At 35.1% G+C, this 19,433-nt stretch overlaps 3 protein-coding genes across 3 annotated transcripts; 1 reads left to right on the forward strand and 2 right to left on the reverse strand.

The window, feature by feature from the left end:
* Window positions 1-3,223: 3,223 nt before the first annotated feature.
* LOC125480477 lies at window positions 3,224-4,111 on the reverse strand (the record flags this gene model as incomplete). The annotated part of the gene is made up of 1 exon (XM_048591366.1): window positions 3,224-4,111. A coding segment is annotated over one exon (654 nt), but the record flags the coding sequence as incomplete, so codon positions are not given.
* On the reverse strand, window positions 4,107-4,913 carry LOC125480316 (protein PYRICULARIA ORYZAE RESISTANCE 21-like). The gene is made up of 3 exons (XM_048590981.1): window positions 4,764-4,913; window positions 4,466-4,547; window positions 4,107-4,329 (listed from the first exon to the last, which is right to left on the reverse strand). The coding sequence occupies exons 1-3, from the start codon at window positions 4,779-4,781 to the stop codon at window positions 4,124-4,126; spliced, it is 306 nt and encodes a 101-aa protein (XP_048446938.1). The 5' UTR covers window positions 4,782-4,913; the 3' UTR covers window positions 4,107-4,123.
* An 8,407-nt stretch (window positions 4,914-13,320) lies between these two features.
* LOC103963734 (heavy metal-associated isoprenylated plant protein 7-like) lies at window positions 13,321-18,763 on the forward strand. Its single transcript, XM_009376585.3, has 5 exons — window positions 13,321-13,552; window positions 13,814-13,961; window positions 14,304-14,503; window positions 17,590-17,680; window positions 18,091-18,763. The coding sequence occupies exons 1-5, from the start codon at window positions 13,544-13,546 to the stop codon at window positions 18,420-18,422; spliced, it is 780 nt and encodes a 259-aa protein (XP_009374860.2). The 5' UTR covers window positions 13,321-13,543; the 3' UTR covers window positions 18,423-18,763.
* Window positions 18,764-19,433: the final 670 nt, after the last annotated feature.

Genomic DNA, 19,433 nt, shown 5'->3' on the forward strand with positions numbered 1-19,433 from the left:
AGCCTAGTAGATAGGTGAATCAAGACTCAACTCAAAACAAAGTGAGTTGAGAAATCAATACCTTTGTAGATTCCTCTTTGCATAAGCAAAGGCTAATCACCCAAAGAGAGGGCCTTCATTCCTTGCATCTTAGATCCATGGATTTGAATGGATGAAAAGGATTCTCCAAGTTCCCAAAATTGAGAACCTCTAAGTCTCCACACCAAGGTAAGATTGGAGAAGAAATGAGTGACCTTGAGGAAGTAAGATTGCTAGATGTTTTCCTCAAGGGTGGCTGAAATTTTAGAGAGAAAAGAGAGCTTGTGTTCTCATCCTTTCCCCCAAAATAACCCTTAGAAAACCCTTAGGATGAAATGGCTATAAAGATGTCTTTATACCACCTCACAATGGAGTGGCAAACTTGCAATTAAGCCAAGTTCACTACCCTCCTCTAAATGGCCGGCCTATGGGGATTATTTGGGCTATTTGGGCCTTTGTGAATCATTATTCATTAAGTTGTCATACAACTTAAGTCAATGGGCTTGACGTTCGAAGCCCATTGGGCCTTAAGGTCCAAAACTATCCCGAGGTCTTCAACGAACTTATTCGTTTGATTAATAATCATATTAATTAATCTTTGCCATAAATAATTAAACCATTTAATTATTCTTACTCATCTCCGTTGAATCTTCAAACTCTACCTTACACGGTGTACGATCCATTAGGTTCTTTTTAGCGAGGCAGTGGGCGATTCAAACTCTTTCAAATCGATTGTGAATTGAAACTTACTTTCAATTCTCCCGTTAATGATAATACACTTTTAGGGCTTCCACAAACCATGAGTGACACCTAGCAGCATATCATGGTTACCCAAGCTAATCAGAAGAGGTGGAGAACCTATTCAGTTTAGGATTACAAATGCAATACGGTCTTTCTCTAATACAATACTCTTGACCACATTGTTTGGATTGATAGTTTATTCATGTCTACTATCCAATGTGAATCTTGTGCTTATATGATTACCTTGAATGTGATCTGGAACGCATTCCAACATCTCATTCATACTCTGGCCAGAGATTCCAAATCATATCATAGAGTATTCTCCCTCAAACAGTTTGAAGGTTAGAGATCCCTTGTTGCGCATTCACTTGCCTCCATGGCTAAGTGGCTTAACCCCAACGATGCCGTGGACACCCTGATAGAGTGACGTTGACATAATCAAAGATTAAGGACCTAACCACAAGACAACTGTGATGCCTCAGGTCAAAAGACTAATTTGCATTATCCCAACCATGAGTTCTCATGTGACATGAATATGAGAACTCTTCGTTGATCGTGTTCAGTGAACTCATTCTCTATTGAGCACCTACGTACTTGTCTTGATGTCACACACACCAATGACTCGAGACTAGTCACTCTCCCTGAGAGAAGACATAGCACGTACTGATCTTAACGGACTGTCAATGCCCAATTGACAATCCTATGATCAGGAACGTTTAGGATGTGTCAACGAAAGAATGGTCTCATGAATCTAACTTCTTTAGATCGCATTCTTCCAATCACATATTCCTTGGACTTATCGTTTAAGCATATAACATTTATATTAGACGGCTCAAACAATAATGTTTGCCCTTTAAACTACATTAGTTTGAAATGTCCGTAAAGTATCATCATATGATTGGTTTTAGGGCACATTTCCAACAATCCGAGCCATAAGGGAACCAAATTTAAAAAATTATTTGGAGATGAAAAGCCGAATGTACACCCTAATAAAAATAATGGGGAAGCTACTCGACCAAATTGAGTGAAAAACAACAAAAACATCGAGAAGACACTAGATGCACGAAGAGAACACGGCGATGGGAGACATGTGGACACAAAGGGCATAACCATCTTTTTACTGTAGAGAAGCTGGTAGAAAACGCTAAGAACGAACTTTTTTGGAGGGCATTTTCGTCTGCACACTGTCCGTGAACAATGCACGTTGGATTGGATTTTAACATAAGAATAATATACTTATTATAAAAAATTCTCAAACTCAACAAAAAACCGTAAATATTAGCTCACAAATTTTGAGAAAAAAAAATTAAATTAATTATTGAGCATAAGAATTTGTTGTAGAGGCAGAAAAATGTTACGAGCCGTTAGAAAATGGAGGGTTTTGTAGAAACGGTATCAGCCAGAATACAAACATGGTGTTGGATTAGACACGTGGGGTTTTAGCTTTTGCTTATTTTTGTATAAACATATCAATTAATTCTCGAACAAACAAAAGCAGGAATGAAAAGCAGGCCTAGGAGTAGTTCTTTTTTTTGGGAACACATTATTACACACGTATCTAGGTTATTGCTGCTGCTCTCTCTCTCTCTCTCTCTTGTCGACATTTGGAGGGGGCGAGGGATCAAGGATTTGTTTAGTTTAGGGTAATGTTAGGAAACTAAATTTGTAAATAAAATTTACAAATTAAATGATGTGTTATTAACACTTAAGTAATAATCCAATCATCAACTTTCATATCATTTAGTTTACAAATTTAATCTCTCTAACTACTCTTTAGTTTATGGTAGAATCTAACAATGTGGGGACTGAAAATAATAAAATAGTTGAGCATTGTTAGACGAGCAATGGTAGCTAAATTTCATTCTTTAGTTTACTCATATAAGCCCTGGAAGGCCAAGGGTTTGCTTCTGGGTTGGAAACTTATGTGGATTGAAACACACTATCCTGATCAACTAGTGTAACTCATATAAGTTATGAGAAACCAAGAGATTGCTTTTGGGTGGGTTTTTGTTTTTGGTAATGAAAGAAGAAAAAAATAGTTTAGATTAGAACATGCTGTGGTAGGAGAGAACAAAAGGTTAGATTTTGGAATAAAGGTAAATATAGAAAAATAATAATGAGTTTTTAAAAAGAAATAAAAATTTTGTTTGTGTTAATAGAATTCATGTTACACTTAATAAATGAGAAGGATAAGTGAAAAATGCAAATGAGGAAGGTAGCTAGATTCCTTTGTTCACATATCATGATGAAAATCAACTTGCGAAATAGGAAATAACTAATAACGCACGTGCACTGTGCAGTACAAAGAAGGGAACGTGGAATGAAAACTTATATCGCATTGAAAATTATAGCAAGCACCAACTTCATCTTCATCTTCAAGATGGAATGTATCTCTTTCTCTCTATAGTCTATATTAATGATTTAAAGAACATATTAACGTGATTGTGACTTGACAATGTTCATGTGACTTGACAACCACCAACTTTATTATTCACTTAACAATATACATGGCCCTCCTATAATTATAGGAAGTTTTAATGAAAAACCACCTTTATTTGTCATTTTACATTAAAACTAAAGTTTTTTTTTTTTTTTTTTCATTCGTTTTCCTATAATATTAATATCAACCAACAAACACTGCTGAAATATTATCCCGTGATTGAAGTAGGTGTCATGGTCCAACAAGATGATCGATGATTTACATGACTGTGCAAGCTGAGGGATTTTCTTCACAATACCCCCTGCTGCCACCGCCATAACTGTCATACACAGGCCTCCCATAGTAACCAACATAATGGATGTACGGGACTGGTCCCCCGCCATAGCCATTGTAGCACAGCCGCTCGCCACAACCACTATAGCACGGCCCATCTGCATGCCCCTGGTAACAATCCATACAACATGTGCGGACATGCATTGGGTACCCTAGCACAGCAGGATCTTTAGGCTTGCAGTCATTTTTTTTCTTGCAGCCATAACCACTATAGCACAACCCACCTGCATGCCCCTGGCAACAATCCATACAACATACTCGGACTGGCGGTGGGCACCCTGGCACAACAGGATCTTTAGGCTTGCAGTCATCTTTTTTCTTGCCACCATAACCACTGCAGCACGACCCACCTGCATGCCCCTGGCAACAATCCATACAACACGCTCGGACAGGCGGTGGGCACACTGGCACAACATGATCTTTAGGTGGTGGGCACACTGGCACAACATGATCTTTAGGCTTATCGTCACATTTAGGTTTGTCGTCACATTTAGGCTTACAGTCACATTTAGGCTTGCCGTCACCTTTAAGCTTGCCGTCACATTTAGGCTTGCCGTCACATTTAGGTTTGTCGTCACATTACGCTTACAGTCACATTAAGCTCGCAGACACCTTTAGGGTTGTGCTTGTCATCTGTGGGCTTGCATCATTGGGCTTCTCGGGCTCTTTGATCTTGATGCATTTGATGGCATTCCCGCCTTTGCAGCAAATCTTGTCCCTAATCTTTTCTGGATTGCAGCATACCACTTTGATCACCACGTGGTTTTGCTTCTCGTCGTATATTTGGTCTCGTATTTCTTTTGTTCACAAACACATATTAATTTACTCAGTTTACATTTAATCTAAATTAATCTTATCTTCCCAAAAATAAAGAACTTTAACTTTTATTTTCATCAAATAACTATAGATGAATCAAGGAAAAGAGAGACTCACGAGGGAATTTACAAAGAACTTTTTTGACCTTCTTGTAGCATTTGTGACACTGAAGATCCACCTTCAGCTCCATAGTCCTAACCTGAATTATCCATTTTTAATATTAATAGAAACAATATGTACATTAACGAACGATTGACAAGAATGAATCTTTAGACAATATATTAATAATACAGAAGATTGTTGTGCAAAAGTGTAGACAAAACGAAGTGGAACAGTGCTAATCATGGTGAAGGTACGTGGCAAAATCGGTAACAAAGAGAGAGAGAGAGCGAGAGAGAGCGAGCGAGGTGCGTGCCTTTTCCTTTTCCCCCATTGCAGTAGTGGATGCTCTCAGGCTCGGATCTGAACGAGAACTTCTGAACTAAAATGATTGAATGGGACGACTGCTCTCACGAAACCGACTTTTATAATAAGAAAGTTTTATCGAAACATTCCTGATACTATTTATTTTTAACAAAAAAATCATATTTTCATATTTTTCTGATACTATTTACTACACCTTTATTTATCATTTTTTATTAAAATTATAAAAAAAATTGAACTTTTCATTAATTTTCTTTTATAATTATATATACATATTTATACCAAAATATATAAAAATAGGAATACAATTCGGTGGAACAAAGCAAAGAGAAAGAGAGAAGAGAGCAATATCTATCTATCTATCTATCTATATTGAAGCCACACAAAAGGTGAATAATGTTTTTGGGGTCATTAAGCTTCAACCAAAATATTTGGACAAAAATGCCCCCAAGATAAAAAAAACTTCAAAGGCATCCCAAAATAATACATTAAATAATGCAAGGGTATTTTCATCATTTTAACAGTAGTTTTTAATAATTAATTTTTTTTGTACTTTTTTTTTAAATTGGTACCTCCTAATAGGCTAACAATAATTTGATTCAATCAACTGTTCATTCAAGATATCTTAAAAGGCGTGTAATGCCAGTTATAAAAAAGACATTTGGCACGTAGATAATAATGTGATTAAATTAGTTATCAAATGATTTTTTTTCACCACTTATAATATGACAAATTACCTTAAAAAAAATTATGACAAATTGCTTGTTAAGGAAGAGTGAAAAAGAGACAGAGCACACAATAGTTCGTACATAGGGTGGTACACAACGTATCACTATAAAAATGGTGAGATATGTATGTTAAATAGTTAATAACTTCAAAAATACAAATTTTCACCACTTATATAGATACATGTGATGTACTATCCGTATTCTGATAACAAGAAAAAATTTCTCGTGTAAGTGGTATGAGGTTTTATTTTGTAAATTGTTAATTTTTTAACTCAAATAACTCATTATTTTTACAATAGCACGTGATATATTACTTTATATTCTAAATGTAGTGAAAATTTTCTCGCTATAATAATTGAGTGTTGTGGTTACGATGATTGTGACTTTCTAACTGTGACATCCCACATCGTCCAGGGGAGTGATCCTTATATGTATATTCCCATCCTTACCTAGCACGAGGCATTTTGGGAGCTCACTGGCTTCGGGTTCCATTGGAACTCCGAAGTTAAACGAGTAGCGCGCGAGAGCACTCCCAGGATGGATGACCCATCGGGAAGTTCTCGTGTGAGTTCCCAAAAACAAAACCGTGAGGGCGTGGTGGGGGCCCAAAGCGGACAATATCGTGCTACGGTGGTGGAGCGGGCCCGGGAAGTCGTCCCACCCGGGCCGGGATGTGACAATTTGGTATCAGAGCCTAACCTTGGTCGTGGTGTGCCGACGAGGACGTCGGGCCCCTAAGGGGGGTGGATTGTGACATCCCACATCGCCTAGGGGAGTGTTCCTTATATGTATATTCCCATCCTTACCTAGCACGAGGCATTTTGGGAGCTCACTGGCTTCAGGTTCCATTGGAACTCCGAAGTTAAGCGAGTAGCGCGCGAGAGCACTCCCAGGATGGGTGACCCATCGGGAAGTTCTCGTGTGAGTTCCCAAAAACACAACCGTGAGGGTGTGGTCGGGGCCCAAAGCGGACAATATCGTGCTACGGTGGTGGAGCGGGCCCGGGAAGTCGTCCCACCCGGGCCGGGATGTGACACTAACGATCCGCAAAAGTTGCAATTTCTTGCAGATGCATATGCTGGCTGTAATTCACCCACCTCACCTTCCATACTTTCCAACTTCCTGCCAATATTATTCTAAGTAAATGATTAATTATGATTCCATTATTAAAATAAAATTACATCCTAAGTTAAATATAATTGTTAAAGTTCACATAGAGTTTGTTGGACAGGAGGGCTGCCAATATTATTTCAAGATCGTCAAATTAATTGAGAAAAAAAACTTTATTGTAAGGTCAATAGTTTGGTCAAGTGCAATTATGGATCATAAGTAACAAGTGACACCCATCTTTGACTAGCTATATGAAGTTTGTTTGTTAATCCAAACTTATGGAGACACACCTAGTACTTAGGATAACGACTTCGATGCAATTGACAGGTCATCATTTTAGAACTAGGGGTTTCGATTTACCGGCATACGTACATACATGACGCATCACATATGTGGAATTTGGCGTGGATGATCAAAATTCAAAATGCGTGGGCTCCATATGACTAAAGTTAACATATTCCCACTCAGACACATAAAGAGTGAGGTTTTGTACATTTTGATCCCGTTAAAATCTGAATGGCGTTGTTGTGTCCCATATATTGGTCCCATTTGAAAAGAAGAAGTTGATATTGCAATTCAATTCAGCTGAAGGAAAAAGTTTCATAGAGAGCAAAAATATATTTCTCGACACGAGTCCAACTCAAACCCCAAGGTTTCTGGTGGTGGCTAAGCTAGTAAACAACTTATATGAATTTCGTTTCATTTTTACTCCGATTCTAGAACATTTAAGTAAACAACTTCAACAGGAATCCAATTCTGACTCCTCCTCAATCTAATTCCTCCTCAATTCAATTCCTCATCAATCCAATTCCTCTATTTTGATTATGATTACGTAAACGCGCCATAAGGGAAAGGAGTGGACTTAGCCTCACAATGGGCTAGCAATCAGTTGTTTATTAAATATTATTTTTCTAATCTTAATGTAAATTCAATAAAATGTAGATGGAAATTGAAATACCATTTTTAATAATGTGGATTCAGCTGCTTTGATTAGTTTATGAGGAGTTTCTTCTAGTATGGTCTTATATTATTCATTTAGTTCAAATTTTTGACATTTTTTTTTTCATAAAAAAATTATGAAAACAATTCATGTATATAAACACATTCAAAACGTGAATATTGTTTTTGGTGTCACCAAGCTTCAACAAAAAATATTGGACAAAAATGCCCCTACGACAAAAAAACTTCAAAGGTATACCAAAATAATGCATCAAATAATGCAGGGGTATTTTCGTCATTTTAGTTTTTTTTTAATAATTAAATTTTTTTTGTACTTTTTTTAATTAGTATCCTCACAATAGGCTAGCAATAATGTGATTAAAACAGTTGTTCATTCAATATTATTTTATGTATTTTTAAACAAGTTCAAAACATCTTAAGAAGCGTGTAATGCCAGTTATAAAAAAGGTCTTTTGCCCGTAAATAATAATGTGATTAAATTAGTTATCAAATGATTTTTTTTCACTACACAAATTACCTTAAAAAAATTATGACAAATTGCTTGTTAAGGAAGAGTGAAAAAGAGACAGAGCGCACAATAGTTCGTACATAGGGCCAATGGGATGCGAACACGTTGATATTGGAAGGTTGATTTCATGGGACAAGGATCCTCTCCTAATCTAAGGATGAGGATCCTCATAACCAAGGGATGTGGGCCTTTGGATGAAAATCCAACTGCTACAAATAGGGGGGTCCCTTTAAAGTTATAATAATTATAACCGTTGGATGAAAATCCAACGGCCCACATCCGTTAGTCATGAGGATCCTCATCCTTAGATTAGGAGAGTATCCTAATCCGATTTCATGCTATGGTGGACAAAAGATTGTACCCATAATACAAAGTACACCACGTGTAAGCACGAGAAATTTTTTAGTGTAATCGGAATACGAAGTGGTATACAACGTATAACTATAAAAATAGTGAGATATGTATGTTAAAAAGTTAATAACTTCAAAAGTACAATTTTTCACCACTTATATAGATACATGTGGTGTACCATCCGTATTTTGATAACAAGAAAAAATTTCTCGTGTAAGTGGTATGAGGTTTTATTTTGTAAATTGTTAATTTTTTAACTCAAATAACTCATTATTTTTACAATAGCACGTGATATATTACTTTGTATTCTAAATGTAGTGAAAATTTTCTCGCTATAATAATTGAGTGTTGTGGTTACGATGATTGTGACTTTCTAACGATCGGCAAAAGTTGCAATTTCTTGCAGATGCATATGCTGGCTGTAATTCACCCACCTCACCTTCCATACTTTCCAACTTCCTGCCAATATTATTTTAAGTAAATGATTAATTATGATTCCATTATTAAAATAAAATTACATCCTAAGTTAAATATAATTGTTAAAGTTCACATAGAGTTTGTTGGATAGGAGGGCTGCCAATATTATTTCAAGATCGTCAAATTAATTGAGAAAAAAAACTATATTGTAAGGTCAATAGTTTGGTCAAGTGCAATTATGGATCATAAGTAACAAGTGACACCCATCTTTGACTAGCTATATGAAGTTTTGTTTGTTAATCCGTACTTATGGAGACACATCTAGTACTTAGGATAACGACTTCGATTCAATTGATAGGTCATCATTTTAGAACTAGGGGTTTCGATTTACCAGCATACGTACATACATGATGCATCACATATGTGGAATTTAGCGTGGATGATCAAAGCATGGGCTCCAGATGACAAAAGTTAACATATTCCCACTCAGACACTGATTCATAAAACCATGCAACCAATAACCATATTTTATTGTCAGTGCACTGTACAAGGGATTGATCAGCTGTGTCCATACATATATAACACATGAAAGTTAACATATTTCCGCTCGTCTATCTTATTTGTAGAAGAGATGTAAATGTTTCTATTCGATGTTTAATAGATTTCTCTTTCCATTGAGTAGAGAAATATAAAGAGTGAAGTTCTTTACATTTTGATCCCTTTAAAATCTGAATGGTGTTGTTGTGTCCCATATATTGGTCCCATTTGAAAAGAAGAAGTTGCTATTGCAATTCAATTCGGCAAAGGATTGTCTATCCTCCCACTTTCGGTGCCCTCCCGTACCCTCCTGTTTGTGTGGTCACGGTTAAGCCACGTCAACATTTTATATTACTATTCATTTTTATCTTATTATTTCTATAAAAAAATAATATAAAATGTTGACGTAGCTTAATTAACCATGAGCACATAAAACAGAAGGATATCGAAAATAGAAGGGCAGACAATCCTTGTCCATTCAATTCAGCAGCTGAAGGGAAAAAGTTTCACAGAGAGCAAAAATATATATCCCTACACGAGTCCAACTCAAACCCCAAGGTTGCTAGTGGTGGCTACGCTAGGCAACTAGGCAACTGAGTGAGCCTACCAAAGTGTATAGTCTCGCCTACTATCACAGATATCATACATGAGAAGTAGAATTATCACAAGCTGCAAAGGACCACTAGGCAACTTAATGCCCTTTTAAATTTCGTTTTCTGTTGGCACATTTCATCTATCAAGTTGCGACCACTTTCACCACTTTCCAACATATGAAATGCATGTGTCGTGGAATTATCACAAGCTTTTGCTTTCAGGATTCTAATTAGATATCCGAATCACCTTTTGATCCATATAATGCTCAGCTGCTTTCGCCTTCCCTTTTTTCTTCTTCCCCTTCCTTGTGCGTGCGTGTAGCATATACCTAAACTCATTTGGGCTATATATTCGTGTGAATCACATAATGCCATAAATAGAAAATTTTAATTAGTTGGTAATTGTGTGAGTTGAGTCTTGAGTGCTTACTTTGATCAGCTGGTTAGTCTAATACCTGCTTTGGTTTTGTTTTTGGTAAATAGGCAGCTGTTAGGGTTTGCAAACAGACTTTGGCAAACAAACGATTTCCCAACTGTTAGTTTGCATGTTTAAATGGATTATATACTGAATCACTGATACAAAAGTATTCTAACGTGTATTTATTCATTTCATTCATATAGAATTGGTTAAATACAGTGAGTGCATGGGATTCTTTGATGGTTGATTGGGTGCCAAGTGCCAACTTGGTTACATGAAGACAGGCCTTCCCTCTCCAAATACCAATCTCCTTTTCTTTCTTTCTTTTCTTCTGGTTAATTTATTAATAATTACATAATTTTTTAGGAAAATTAATAAAAAAAATTCGAAAATTTTGTGTTTTAATGATAAAGATAAAATAAAAGGTAAAGTGAATAGTACCAAGATTGACTTTTTAGTGTAAAAATATGATTTTTCTTTAAAATAAACAGTACCGTGAATTTTTCGTTAAAACTCCCAATTTTTTGATCGAATACTCCTAATTTCATGATCATTTCATGGAGAAACACATGACGATAATGTTTATCATCACAATTCACAAGAGACGAGGAAAGACTTAGAAAGAGTCACACGTGCTGATGGCCTTCCATGAGATGGGTCCCGCTGGATTCCACCACCTCTTTCCGGATGCTGATGGCCTTCCCGGGTTCCCACTTCCCAGCCCGACCCTGATGTTGATCTGGGCTTTTTGTCCACATGATAATCACATGGGTGCTTGGAATCCCTGGGGACCGCTTGGGCTCCATCTTATATTTCTGGCTAGATATGCACTTAAATATACAGCACCTGCCAAGTGAGTGAGAAAGAGGAGCTGTCGGCTGTGACAGCCTTATTTTCCTCCCCCACATAGTCGTTTTTCTTATTCTTTATCTTTTTCTTGTGCTGATCGATCGAGAGAACATAATGCTTTTTTTCTTTTGTCTTTCTTCAATATAATCTAGTCATCTTTCGAAACATAATAATCAATCTCAATTATTCATCTAAAACTACTATTTTCTCGTGAAAGCAGAGAAAAACTAAGTTGATTCCTGAATAGTGAATACATTTCATATAGTGTGCTTTAAACTCCAATGAATGTGTATGTATATCATTGGTAAGTGATTTTGCACTTTCTTTTTTTTTCCTCACACTTCATTTTCTAGATTTTAGATTGAATTCAAAGGATAATAAAACAACTATACGAGAGTGTGAAAATTATCGAAGTCCAATTATTGTTGACTACGTAAAGGCAAAGAGACAAACTAAGTTGATTATTGGCTGACAATTGATTCGGAAAACTTTTTGTTTGATTGCAAAACTGAAGTTAGGAGCTTTTAGACCATCTTCAACTTTTGGGTTAAAATTTAAAATTTTTAATTTAGAAAATTTAGGTTTCAATTTAGAAAAAAGTTTTCTCCTCCAACTCTTCAGGATTAAATTTTTAACCGGAAATTATTGAAAAATAAATTTAGGATAATTTTTTTCTTAAAGTAACTTTTCCAAAAAAAAAAAAAATGTAGACTATCCTAACTTAATTTTGTAACCGACACCATTAAACTTAAAACACTCTGAAGGAATTTGAAACACATAAAAAAATTTAATTACTTTAGCTATTAGATTTAAATTTGGATCATTAATTTTTTTTTTACCATTAAATTTGATCATATTAAATCTTAACTGTTGATTTCAATGAATTTATAATTAAAAAGGTAAAACAAAAATTACATATATATGGTGGGCCAGTCCCACTAACTTAGAGGGAATCCTGGGCTAAATTTGCCCTAGAGATGAATTTTTGGTTAAAAATCATATTTGACCTAAGAGTTAAAGTAAGTTGGGATAAATTTAGAACCTAAAATTTAAGTTTTACTCTAAGAGTTAAAGATTGTCCTAGGTTGTCTAGAATAGGATCCTCTCCAGATCCTTTTTATGGGGATCTAGAGAATCAATCAATCGAGTACGTTCATTGTACATCGTGCGGTTAGAAATCATTTTAAATATAAAATAAACTATAAATAACATTTAGAGAAAACTAATTGCACGATGTATAATAAACGGATACGATTAATTGATTTTCAAATCCGTACAAAGAAGATCAGAAGACAATCTTGGTCCAGCTAATCCTTCGCCTTTAGTGACGCAAGACAACGTATGTTTATACATATAATCATTAGTCACACTGCTTTGACCCAGGAATTAATCTTGGTCGGCGAGGAGGAGGCAAGGCAAGGGACGGTGGAGTAGTCGTTAATCGATAATCGTTAATCTTGGTCCAGGTCTGCTAAAGAGGGCAATTGAATGATTGAATTTATACCAAACGAATGAATAAAAAGAGGTATATTACTACGTAAACATTTAACCAAAAGATAATCCTTCCACTCTTGCTTCGTCACCATCTTTTCACCTTTTCTCTGGGTAAAATGATTTTTGTCCCTACCCTGCCCTTAATACCAACAGTACTATGAATGACCATGCAGGTCGTTTCGAAGGAAAACGGGGGCAATTTGTGAGAAGCTGAGTCAGCATTAAACAAATCCACGTCAGACACGTAGAATTCTCACTTAACTTAAAAGGGTAATGCTATTCTTACCACAATTTTGTATCATATTTCTTTACCATCTTAGGTGACAGATGAGTTGAACAAGTTACATCATTTAATTTCAATCTTTTTATTAATTAAAACACTTAAATAATATTAGATAGCAGAAGAAGACTCTTCCTATACCACAATTATCTTTTAATTAACAATCTTTTTATTAATTATTAATTAACATTTTAAAATTAAATATTAATTAATTTAGATGATGCGACTGTTCATATCAGATGCCACCTAAAATGGTGTACAATTGCGATACAAAAATATATTAAGAATAACATTATTACTAACTTAAAATGTTCTTCTGCTTCCATCCCCACACCCCAGGAAAGGAGAGAGAGAAGAGAGTGACCAAGAGCCAGAGGAAAGGAGTGAGATTAAAAAAAATAAAAGAGAGTGAATTTATATACTCTCTCTACTCTTTCATCACTATTTGTTTCCAGATTGCACGACGTACTTACATCCATCTTCATTCAAACTTCTGAAGAAAAGTGCTTTCAGAATCAGCAAAAACAATGGGCGAAGTAAGCATTTGGGCGACACTTTGTTTTATTTACTAGCTTTCTGTATATATTTATGTTGTTTGAACAGTGCTGTGTTTTTTCAGATCTTGGTCTAGTATTTCAAACCATGTTCAATATTCTTCTTGTTGGTTTCTTGTGTATTTATACCTTAATTTGTTTGGGTAGAACAAGGATTAGCTTCATGTATATATTAAGTGGCATTTTATGAGTTTTCCTGATTGATTTTTGTATTGATATATTTTGTGTGGAAACATATTAAAGGAGAAGAAAGAGGAAGAGAAGAAGGAAGAAAGCAAAGATGAAAAGAAGGAAGAAAAGAAAGAAGAGCCTCCGGAGATTGTACTCAAGGTCGATATGCATTGTGAAGCTTGCGCAAGGAAAGTTGCTCGAGCCTTGAAGGGTTTTGAAGGTAAACTTGTTATTTTCCTTATTATTAATATTATTACTTCCGTCTTTAATTTTTGAATTCTGACCACCTCTTCCTCATCAGTTTTTTGAATTGTATACGAATAAAACAAATTGAGTTAGGAAAATACATATAATTGAGTTTAAAAGTGCTTTTTATTTAGAGTAGTTCATGTTAGTTAGCACGTTTTTCTTGAAGAAAATACTTTTAAAGTGTGTTTCTTTTCGTTCATATTTAATCACAAAGCAATTAAAAGGGTAGGAGGAGGGTTTAATTAGTGTAAGTAGTTTGAATTTTGAGCATTTGAATGTAAATAATCTGTGGTGGACGGTGGGTGCACTGCAGGAGTGGAGGATGTAACGACAGACAGCAAGGCGAGTAAGGTGGTGGTGAAAGGGAAGGCGGCAGACCCCATAAGGGTCTGCGAAAGATTACAACAGAAGAGCGGCAAAAAAGTAGAGCTCATTTCACCTTTGCCTAAACCTCCCGAGGAGAAGGAGGAAGAACAAGTTAAGGAAGCCGACAAGGAAGCGAAAACAGAGGAGGTAATTATTTCAAAACCGACTTTCACAGTTTCACTCGCCTGTTTTTTTTTTCACGCACCGGGTCTCCACTCACCATAAGATTATCATTAATATAATTACTAGTGAGACATTAACATAATCATGAAATAATCGTATATATTTTAAACTACCCTCTGCGGCTTTACTCACGCCACTCCACGACACCAGGAGGGTCTCCCCTGCCAGTCTCCACTACTTTTGAATCGTGTTCTCCTGATACTGATTACGAAGCAACTTAAGTTTAAGTTGAACTAATTAATTATTGAGAATGTTAAAGAGACCCTTCTCAAACTGCAACTTTTTATAGATTTTCTGTCATTTCATGTTTTTTGTACAATGTTTTGTATTGTTGGCATGAAAATTATGCTAAGAACATAACGTAGCGAAGAGTTGAACTTTTAAAGAATTGCATTTCTCTTCATTATTTTAGGATAAGAATCCTCTCTGAATCCTTTATTAAGGATATTAAGAATCCTCACATCTTATTAGTTTATTACACTGTGCGATAAATTTTAATTAATTACTGTTTGTGTTTAATTTTAAATAAAATAATTTTAAATAATTTATAAACGGATATAATGTATGTGAGGATTGGGATTCAAATTCATTATTTAACGGTAAGGTATGGTCCTATGCGTGGAGGGATGGGGTCGGCAAATCACAGTTCCCTAGCTAAGCTAAAATAGTGAATATCGTGTTTGAGTACTGACATGAAAGTTACTATTCAAAGTCAGGAAAATGACACCCCCACCTCCACTCCACAATCCACATGCACATATCACGAGAACACTACTCACCTTTTTTTTTTTTGGGACAAAGACCACTACTCACCGTTAGGAGAAAGATTTGCGATGCATGTAACGCTGTGACGAGATTTGCGTCAATAATTCAATTATGTTTTCCAAGTCTTTTTGAAATGGCTTTTATAGTATTTAGCACGACATTTCACGGTCATGCACGTAATATGAAAGTTGTTTTTCCATAGCTGTTGAAGGTTGGGGAAATTAAAACCAAAAAAACTATATGCTTATATCCTTAAATTGGAGCGTGTTGTTTATGTATTTAACCAAAATTCTATACGCATGTACTTTCACGTCACTAAATAGGTATTTTTTTCGTAACTTTCCTATTTTACCAAAGAAAAAATTAAAAATGGGATACAAACGCTACCAGACTCTCCGAGCTGTATGGTGCATACTTACATAGGATACAGTGCAATTGGTACGGTACATGCTGCAATCCCAATTTAATGAAATTTATTGTTAAATACATGCACAAAATTATTATATTGGATAAAGTACAAAAAAACTATTTCAACTATTGGTGTCACGATACTTGGATATATCATTTTTTAAAATTAATAATGTTATACCTTATCTTTAGAATTTGATCTAATGTTATATCTTATGTTAATTGACCGATTACTTTTCAGTTAAATGATGACGTGGCTTGATCTGATTCTTTTTTCTATTAAAAAATTAATAAATATTATTAAAAACTAAAAAAAATCATTTAATAATTTTTAAATATTAAAATAATAAAAAAAAGTTAAAAAAAAAAAAAAAAAAAAACCTTTTGTTCGTACCTTTTCCCCCCTCTTCTCTCTCTTCTCCCCCATCTTCATCTTCTTCACCCTTCCGGTCCTTTTCCCGCAACCCAGAAAAAAAGGAGGAAGAAGAACCAAAAAAAAAAAAAAAAAAAAAAAGGAAACCGAATCTGCAACCCAGAAGAAGAAGGAGGAAGAAGAAGAGGAAGAAGGAAAAAAAAAAAAAAAAACCCGAATGTGCAACCCAGAAGAAGAAGAAAAAACCTGAATCTGCAAAAGAAGGAGGAAGGAGGAGGAAAAAAAAAAAACTCAGATCCCGTTGAGGTGGAATCGGGAACCTTTGTGACCTCTTTTTTTCTCTTCCTCCTCCTTCTTCCTCTTCTTCTTCGGGAGGGGGGGGTGTACAGAGGTTTTTTTTTTTTTTTTTTTGCCCTTTTAATATTTAAAAAATATTAAATAATTTCTTTTTAGTTTTTAATAATATTTTATTAATTTTTTAATAAAAAGTGAGATCCAGATCAATCATTTAACTGAAAACTAAACAGTCAAATAACAGAAGGTATAACATTTGACTAAATTCTAAAAATGAGGTATGACATTGTCAATTTTAAAATATGAGGTATAAAAATATCGTGACATCAATAATTAATGTAGTTTTTTTGTACTTTATACTATTATATTTGGAGGCCCATTCCTGCCCTGCTATTAAGTCTTCAGGCTATGTATGATATAACAAATAAACTAAAAGAAATATGTGCTCCTCCACTCCCACAAGGGCCACACAGAATCAATACACATCTTCATACTGCATATGCAATATGTAGCATGCCATTGCCATGGTCGAGGCTGGTTGTCCTGTGTTTATACCGTGTTGCGTATTAGTATGTAATGAACCCCACTTTTTCACTTTGGGAGTTAGGTTTGTTGGCATCCCATGTCCACCTTTACTCTTGTCCCGGATTGACATTGGAACCTTGGACCTTGGACTCTAGTAGATCAACTTTACCAATGAAATAAACAAATCTACGTACGGCTACAGAAGTAAACGTAGTTAGGGCATCTCCGATGCGTGGACTCAAATTTTAAATCTATATTATCTATATATTTGGGCGCCTTAAATTGAGGGATATACGTATTTTGATTTTCTACTTCAATGGAATGTGTGCATTACAGCATTAGAGATGCTTGGAGTCAAAACTCAAATCCTATTTTCTTAGTTGAATACAATTTTTCCTTTTAAAATAGGCTCCACCAAGGACCCAAATCTCATATTGAAACCCAAATTTGAGTCTCACTTTCCTCAAAACCTAAATATGAGTTCATGTTCGTTGGAGATGTTTTTGCCTTACATCTCAAATATGAGATTTGAGTTCTTGCATCGGAGATAATGCTTAACCATTTAGTATAACCCAATCTTCTGCTAAAGAATCAATTATTTGATGCAGATATATATTCATATTATTCACAATTGTATCTCTGACAAGTGACATATTATTTATACAATTCAACGATCTTTTGTCAGCCTCCTGCTGTTGTTTCAGTGGTATTGCAAGTTCGGATGCACTGCGATGTATGCGCCCAAGGTCTACAGAAGCGAATTCGAAAGATCCAAGGTACTTGTATCATCATACATCACTCATTATAATCTTTCATTTTCCAAGCTCATGATATTTGCTTTAGTTCAATATATAAGTCTTCTTTACCGCAGGCATTACGGATAGGATATATATGTTGAGATTGAAACCCATATTGATGAGAGAAGGGACCATCTATAGACTTATAAGAGTTTGGGTTACTTCTCATGTTTCCAATTGGTTTTATGGTGGAACCTCAACTTTCTTCGTGTATAACAAATAGTTGTATTCAAATGAAAAAACGGATCACTCATTGTGTTCCTTACATGTTAAGGATTTAATCTGGGGTATGCATGGATTTTAAGGGCCGTCTAAATTGTTGAATCGTATTTTCTATTTGTGCCCGATCAACATGAAAGATTTTTTAGGGTGCTTTTTAAACATTGTAGGTGTGGAGTCAGTGGAAACAGACGTAGGCAACAACAAGGTTGTAGTAAAAGGCGTGATGGACCCGGCGAAGCTTGCGGAGGATGTGTATAAAAAAACCAGGAAGCACGTTTCTGTTGTGAAGGAGGATGAGAAAAAAGAAGAAAAGAAAGAAGACGAGAACAAGAAGGAAGGAGAAAAGAAAGAAGGGGAGGAAGACAAGCAGGGAGAGGACAATAAGGTCGATATAAAGCGAAGCGATTATTGGCCAACAAAGTACTACTCAGAATATTCATCGTATCCCCACCATCAGATTTTCAGCGATGAAAACCCTAATGCATGCTCTGTTATGTGACTGTTATATGTGCAGGCGGTAAGACGCCTTCATGCATGCCTATATATATATATATATATATATATGCAACTTAAGAAATGTTACTCTTACCACATTTTTCATATCATATTTGTATCATTGTTCTAATAAAGATGTGACCCATATATCTTTGTGACTTTATCTTTATTAGAAAGTATCAATATAGTATGGAAAATGTGATAAGTGTAATATCAATCAGCAATTTTCTATGTACATGTAGTAATTAATACGACTATTAATGATTGCAACTTATCTATTAATTAATAGTGTATGCATGCCATCTTGGGCATCAATCCTATATATGTAAGTTTACGTTGGTCGAAGTTTGGATTATTTAGTCATGTAATAAGGAGTTACTTAACCTAATTGTGAATTTTGGGGTGTGTACTCAAGCGACATACAAGTCATTAAGGAAGCTATATTGTAAAAATATTATAATCATAGGGTAATGTTAGAGAGACGAAGCTATATTGTAAAAATGTGAAAGTATATTAAAACTGAAACCTAAAACTAATTAATAAGAGTGTTCACTGCAGTAAAAGTAAGAATATTATAATTATTGGATAATATTAGAGAGATCAAATTTTTTAAACTAAATTTGCAAACTAAATGATGTGATTGTAAATTATTGAATTATTAACTAAGTGTCAATTAACGTGTTTGTCTCTTGTTGATGACATATCATGTGGTTTACAAATTTAGTTGTAGATGATTAGATTATCCTAAGTAGGATAATACTACACATTACAATTTAGAAATATATTCTCACATGAAACATGCTAGTTTAATGAGACAAGATGAAAATTGGACATCAGGATGAACCAAAGAATGAAAGCTTACGTTATATTGGATTTATCTTGCAAAAGAACTAATAATTAGATGGTGATCTTAACAATAGAATACAAACCTGGATGGATGAATCGCATATTGTTTGATTGTCATATGCCACTAAAGCTAAAGGAACAATTTTATAGGACGGCAATAAGACCAACA

The sequence above is a fragment of a genome, unplaced genomic scaffold (assembly GCF_019419815.1).
Source record: "Pyrus x bretschneideri cultivar Hongxiangsu unplaced genomic scaffold, Pyrus_bretschneideri_v1 Contig33, whole genome shotgun sequence".
In the NCBI taxonomy this organism is placed as follows: Eukaryota; Viridiplantae; Streptophyta; class Magnoliopsida; order Rosales; family Rosaceae; genus Pyrus; species Pyrus x bretschneideri.

Bases quoted from the DNA above. Each gene is read 5' to 3' on its own strand.
- LOC125480316 (XM_048590981.1), bottom strand. The intron at 4,330-4,465 runs GTGAGTCTCTCT...TGTGAACAAAAG, and splicing joins AGTTCTTTGTAAATTCCCTC to AAATACGAGACCAAATATAC.
- LOC103963734 (XM_009376585.3), top strand. The intron at 13,962-14,303 runs GTAAACTTGTTA...GGTGCACTGCAG, and splicing joins AGCCTTGAAGGGTTTTGAAG to GAGTGGAGGATGTAACGACA. The intron at 17,681-18,090 runs GTACTTGTATCA...TAAACATTGTAG, and splicing joins GCGAATTCGAAAGATCCAAG to GTGTGGAGTCAGTGGAAACA.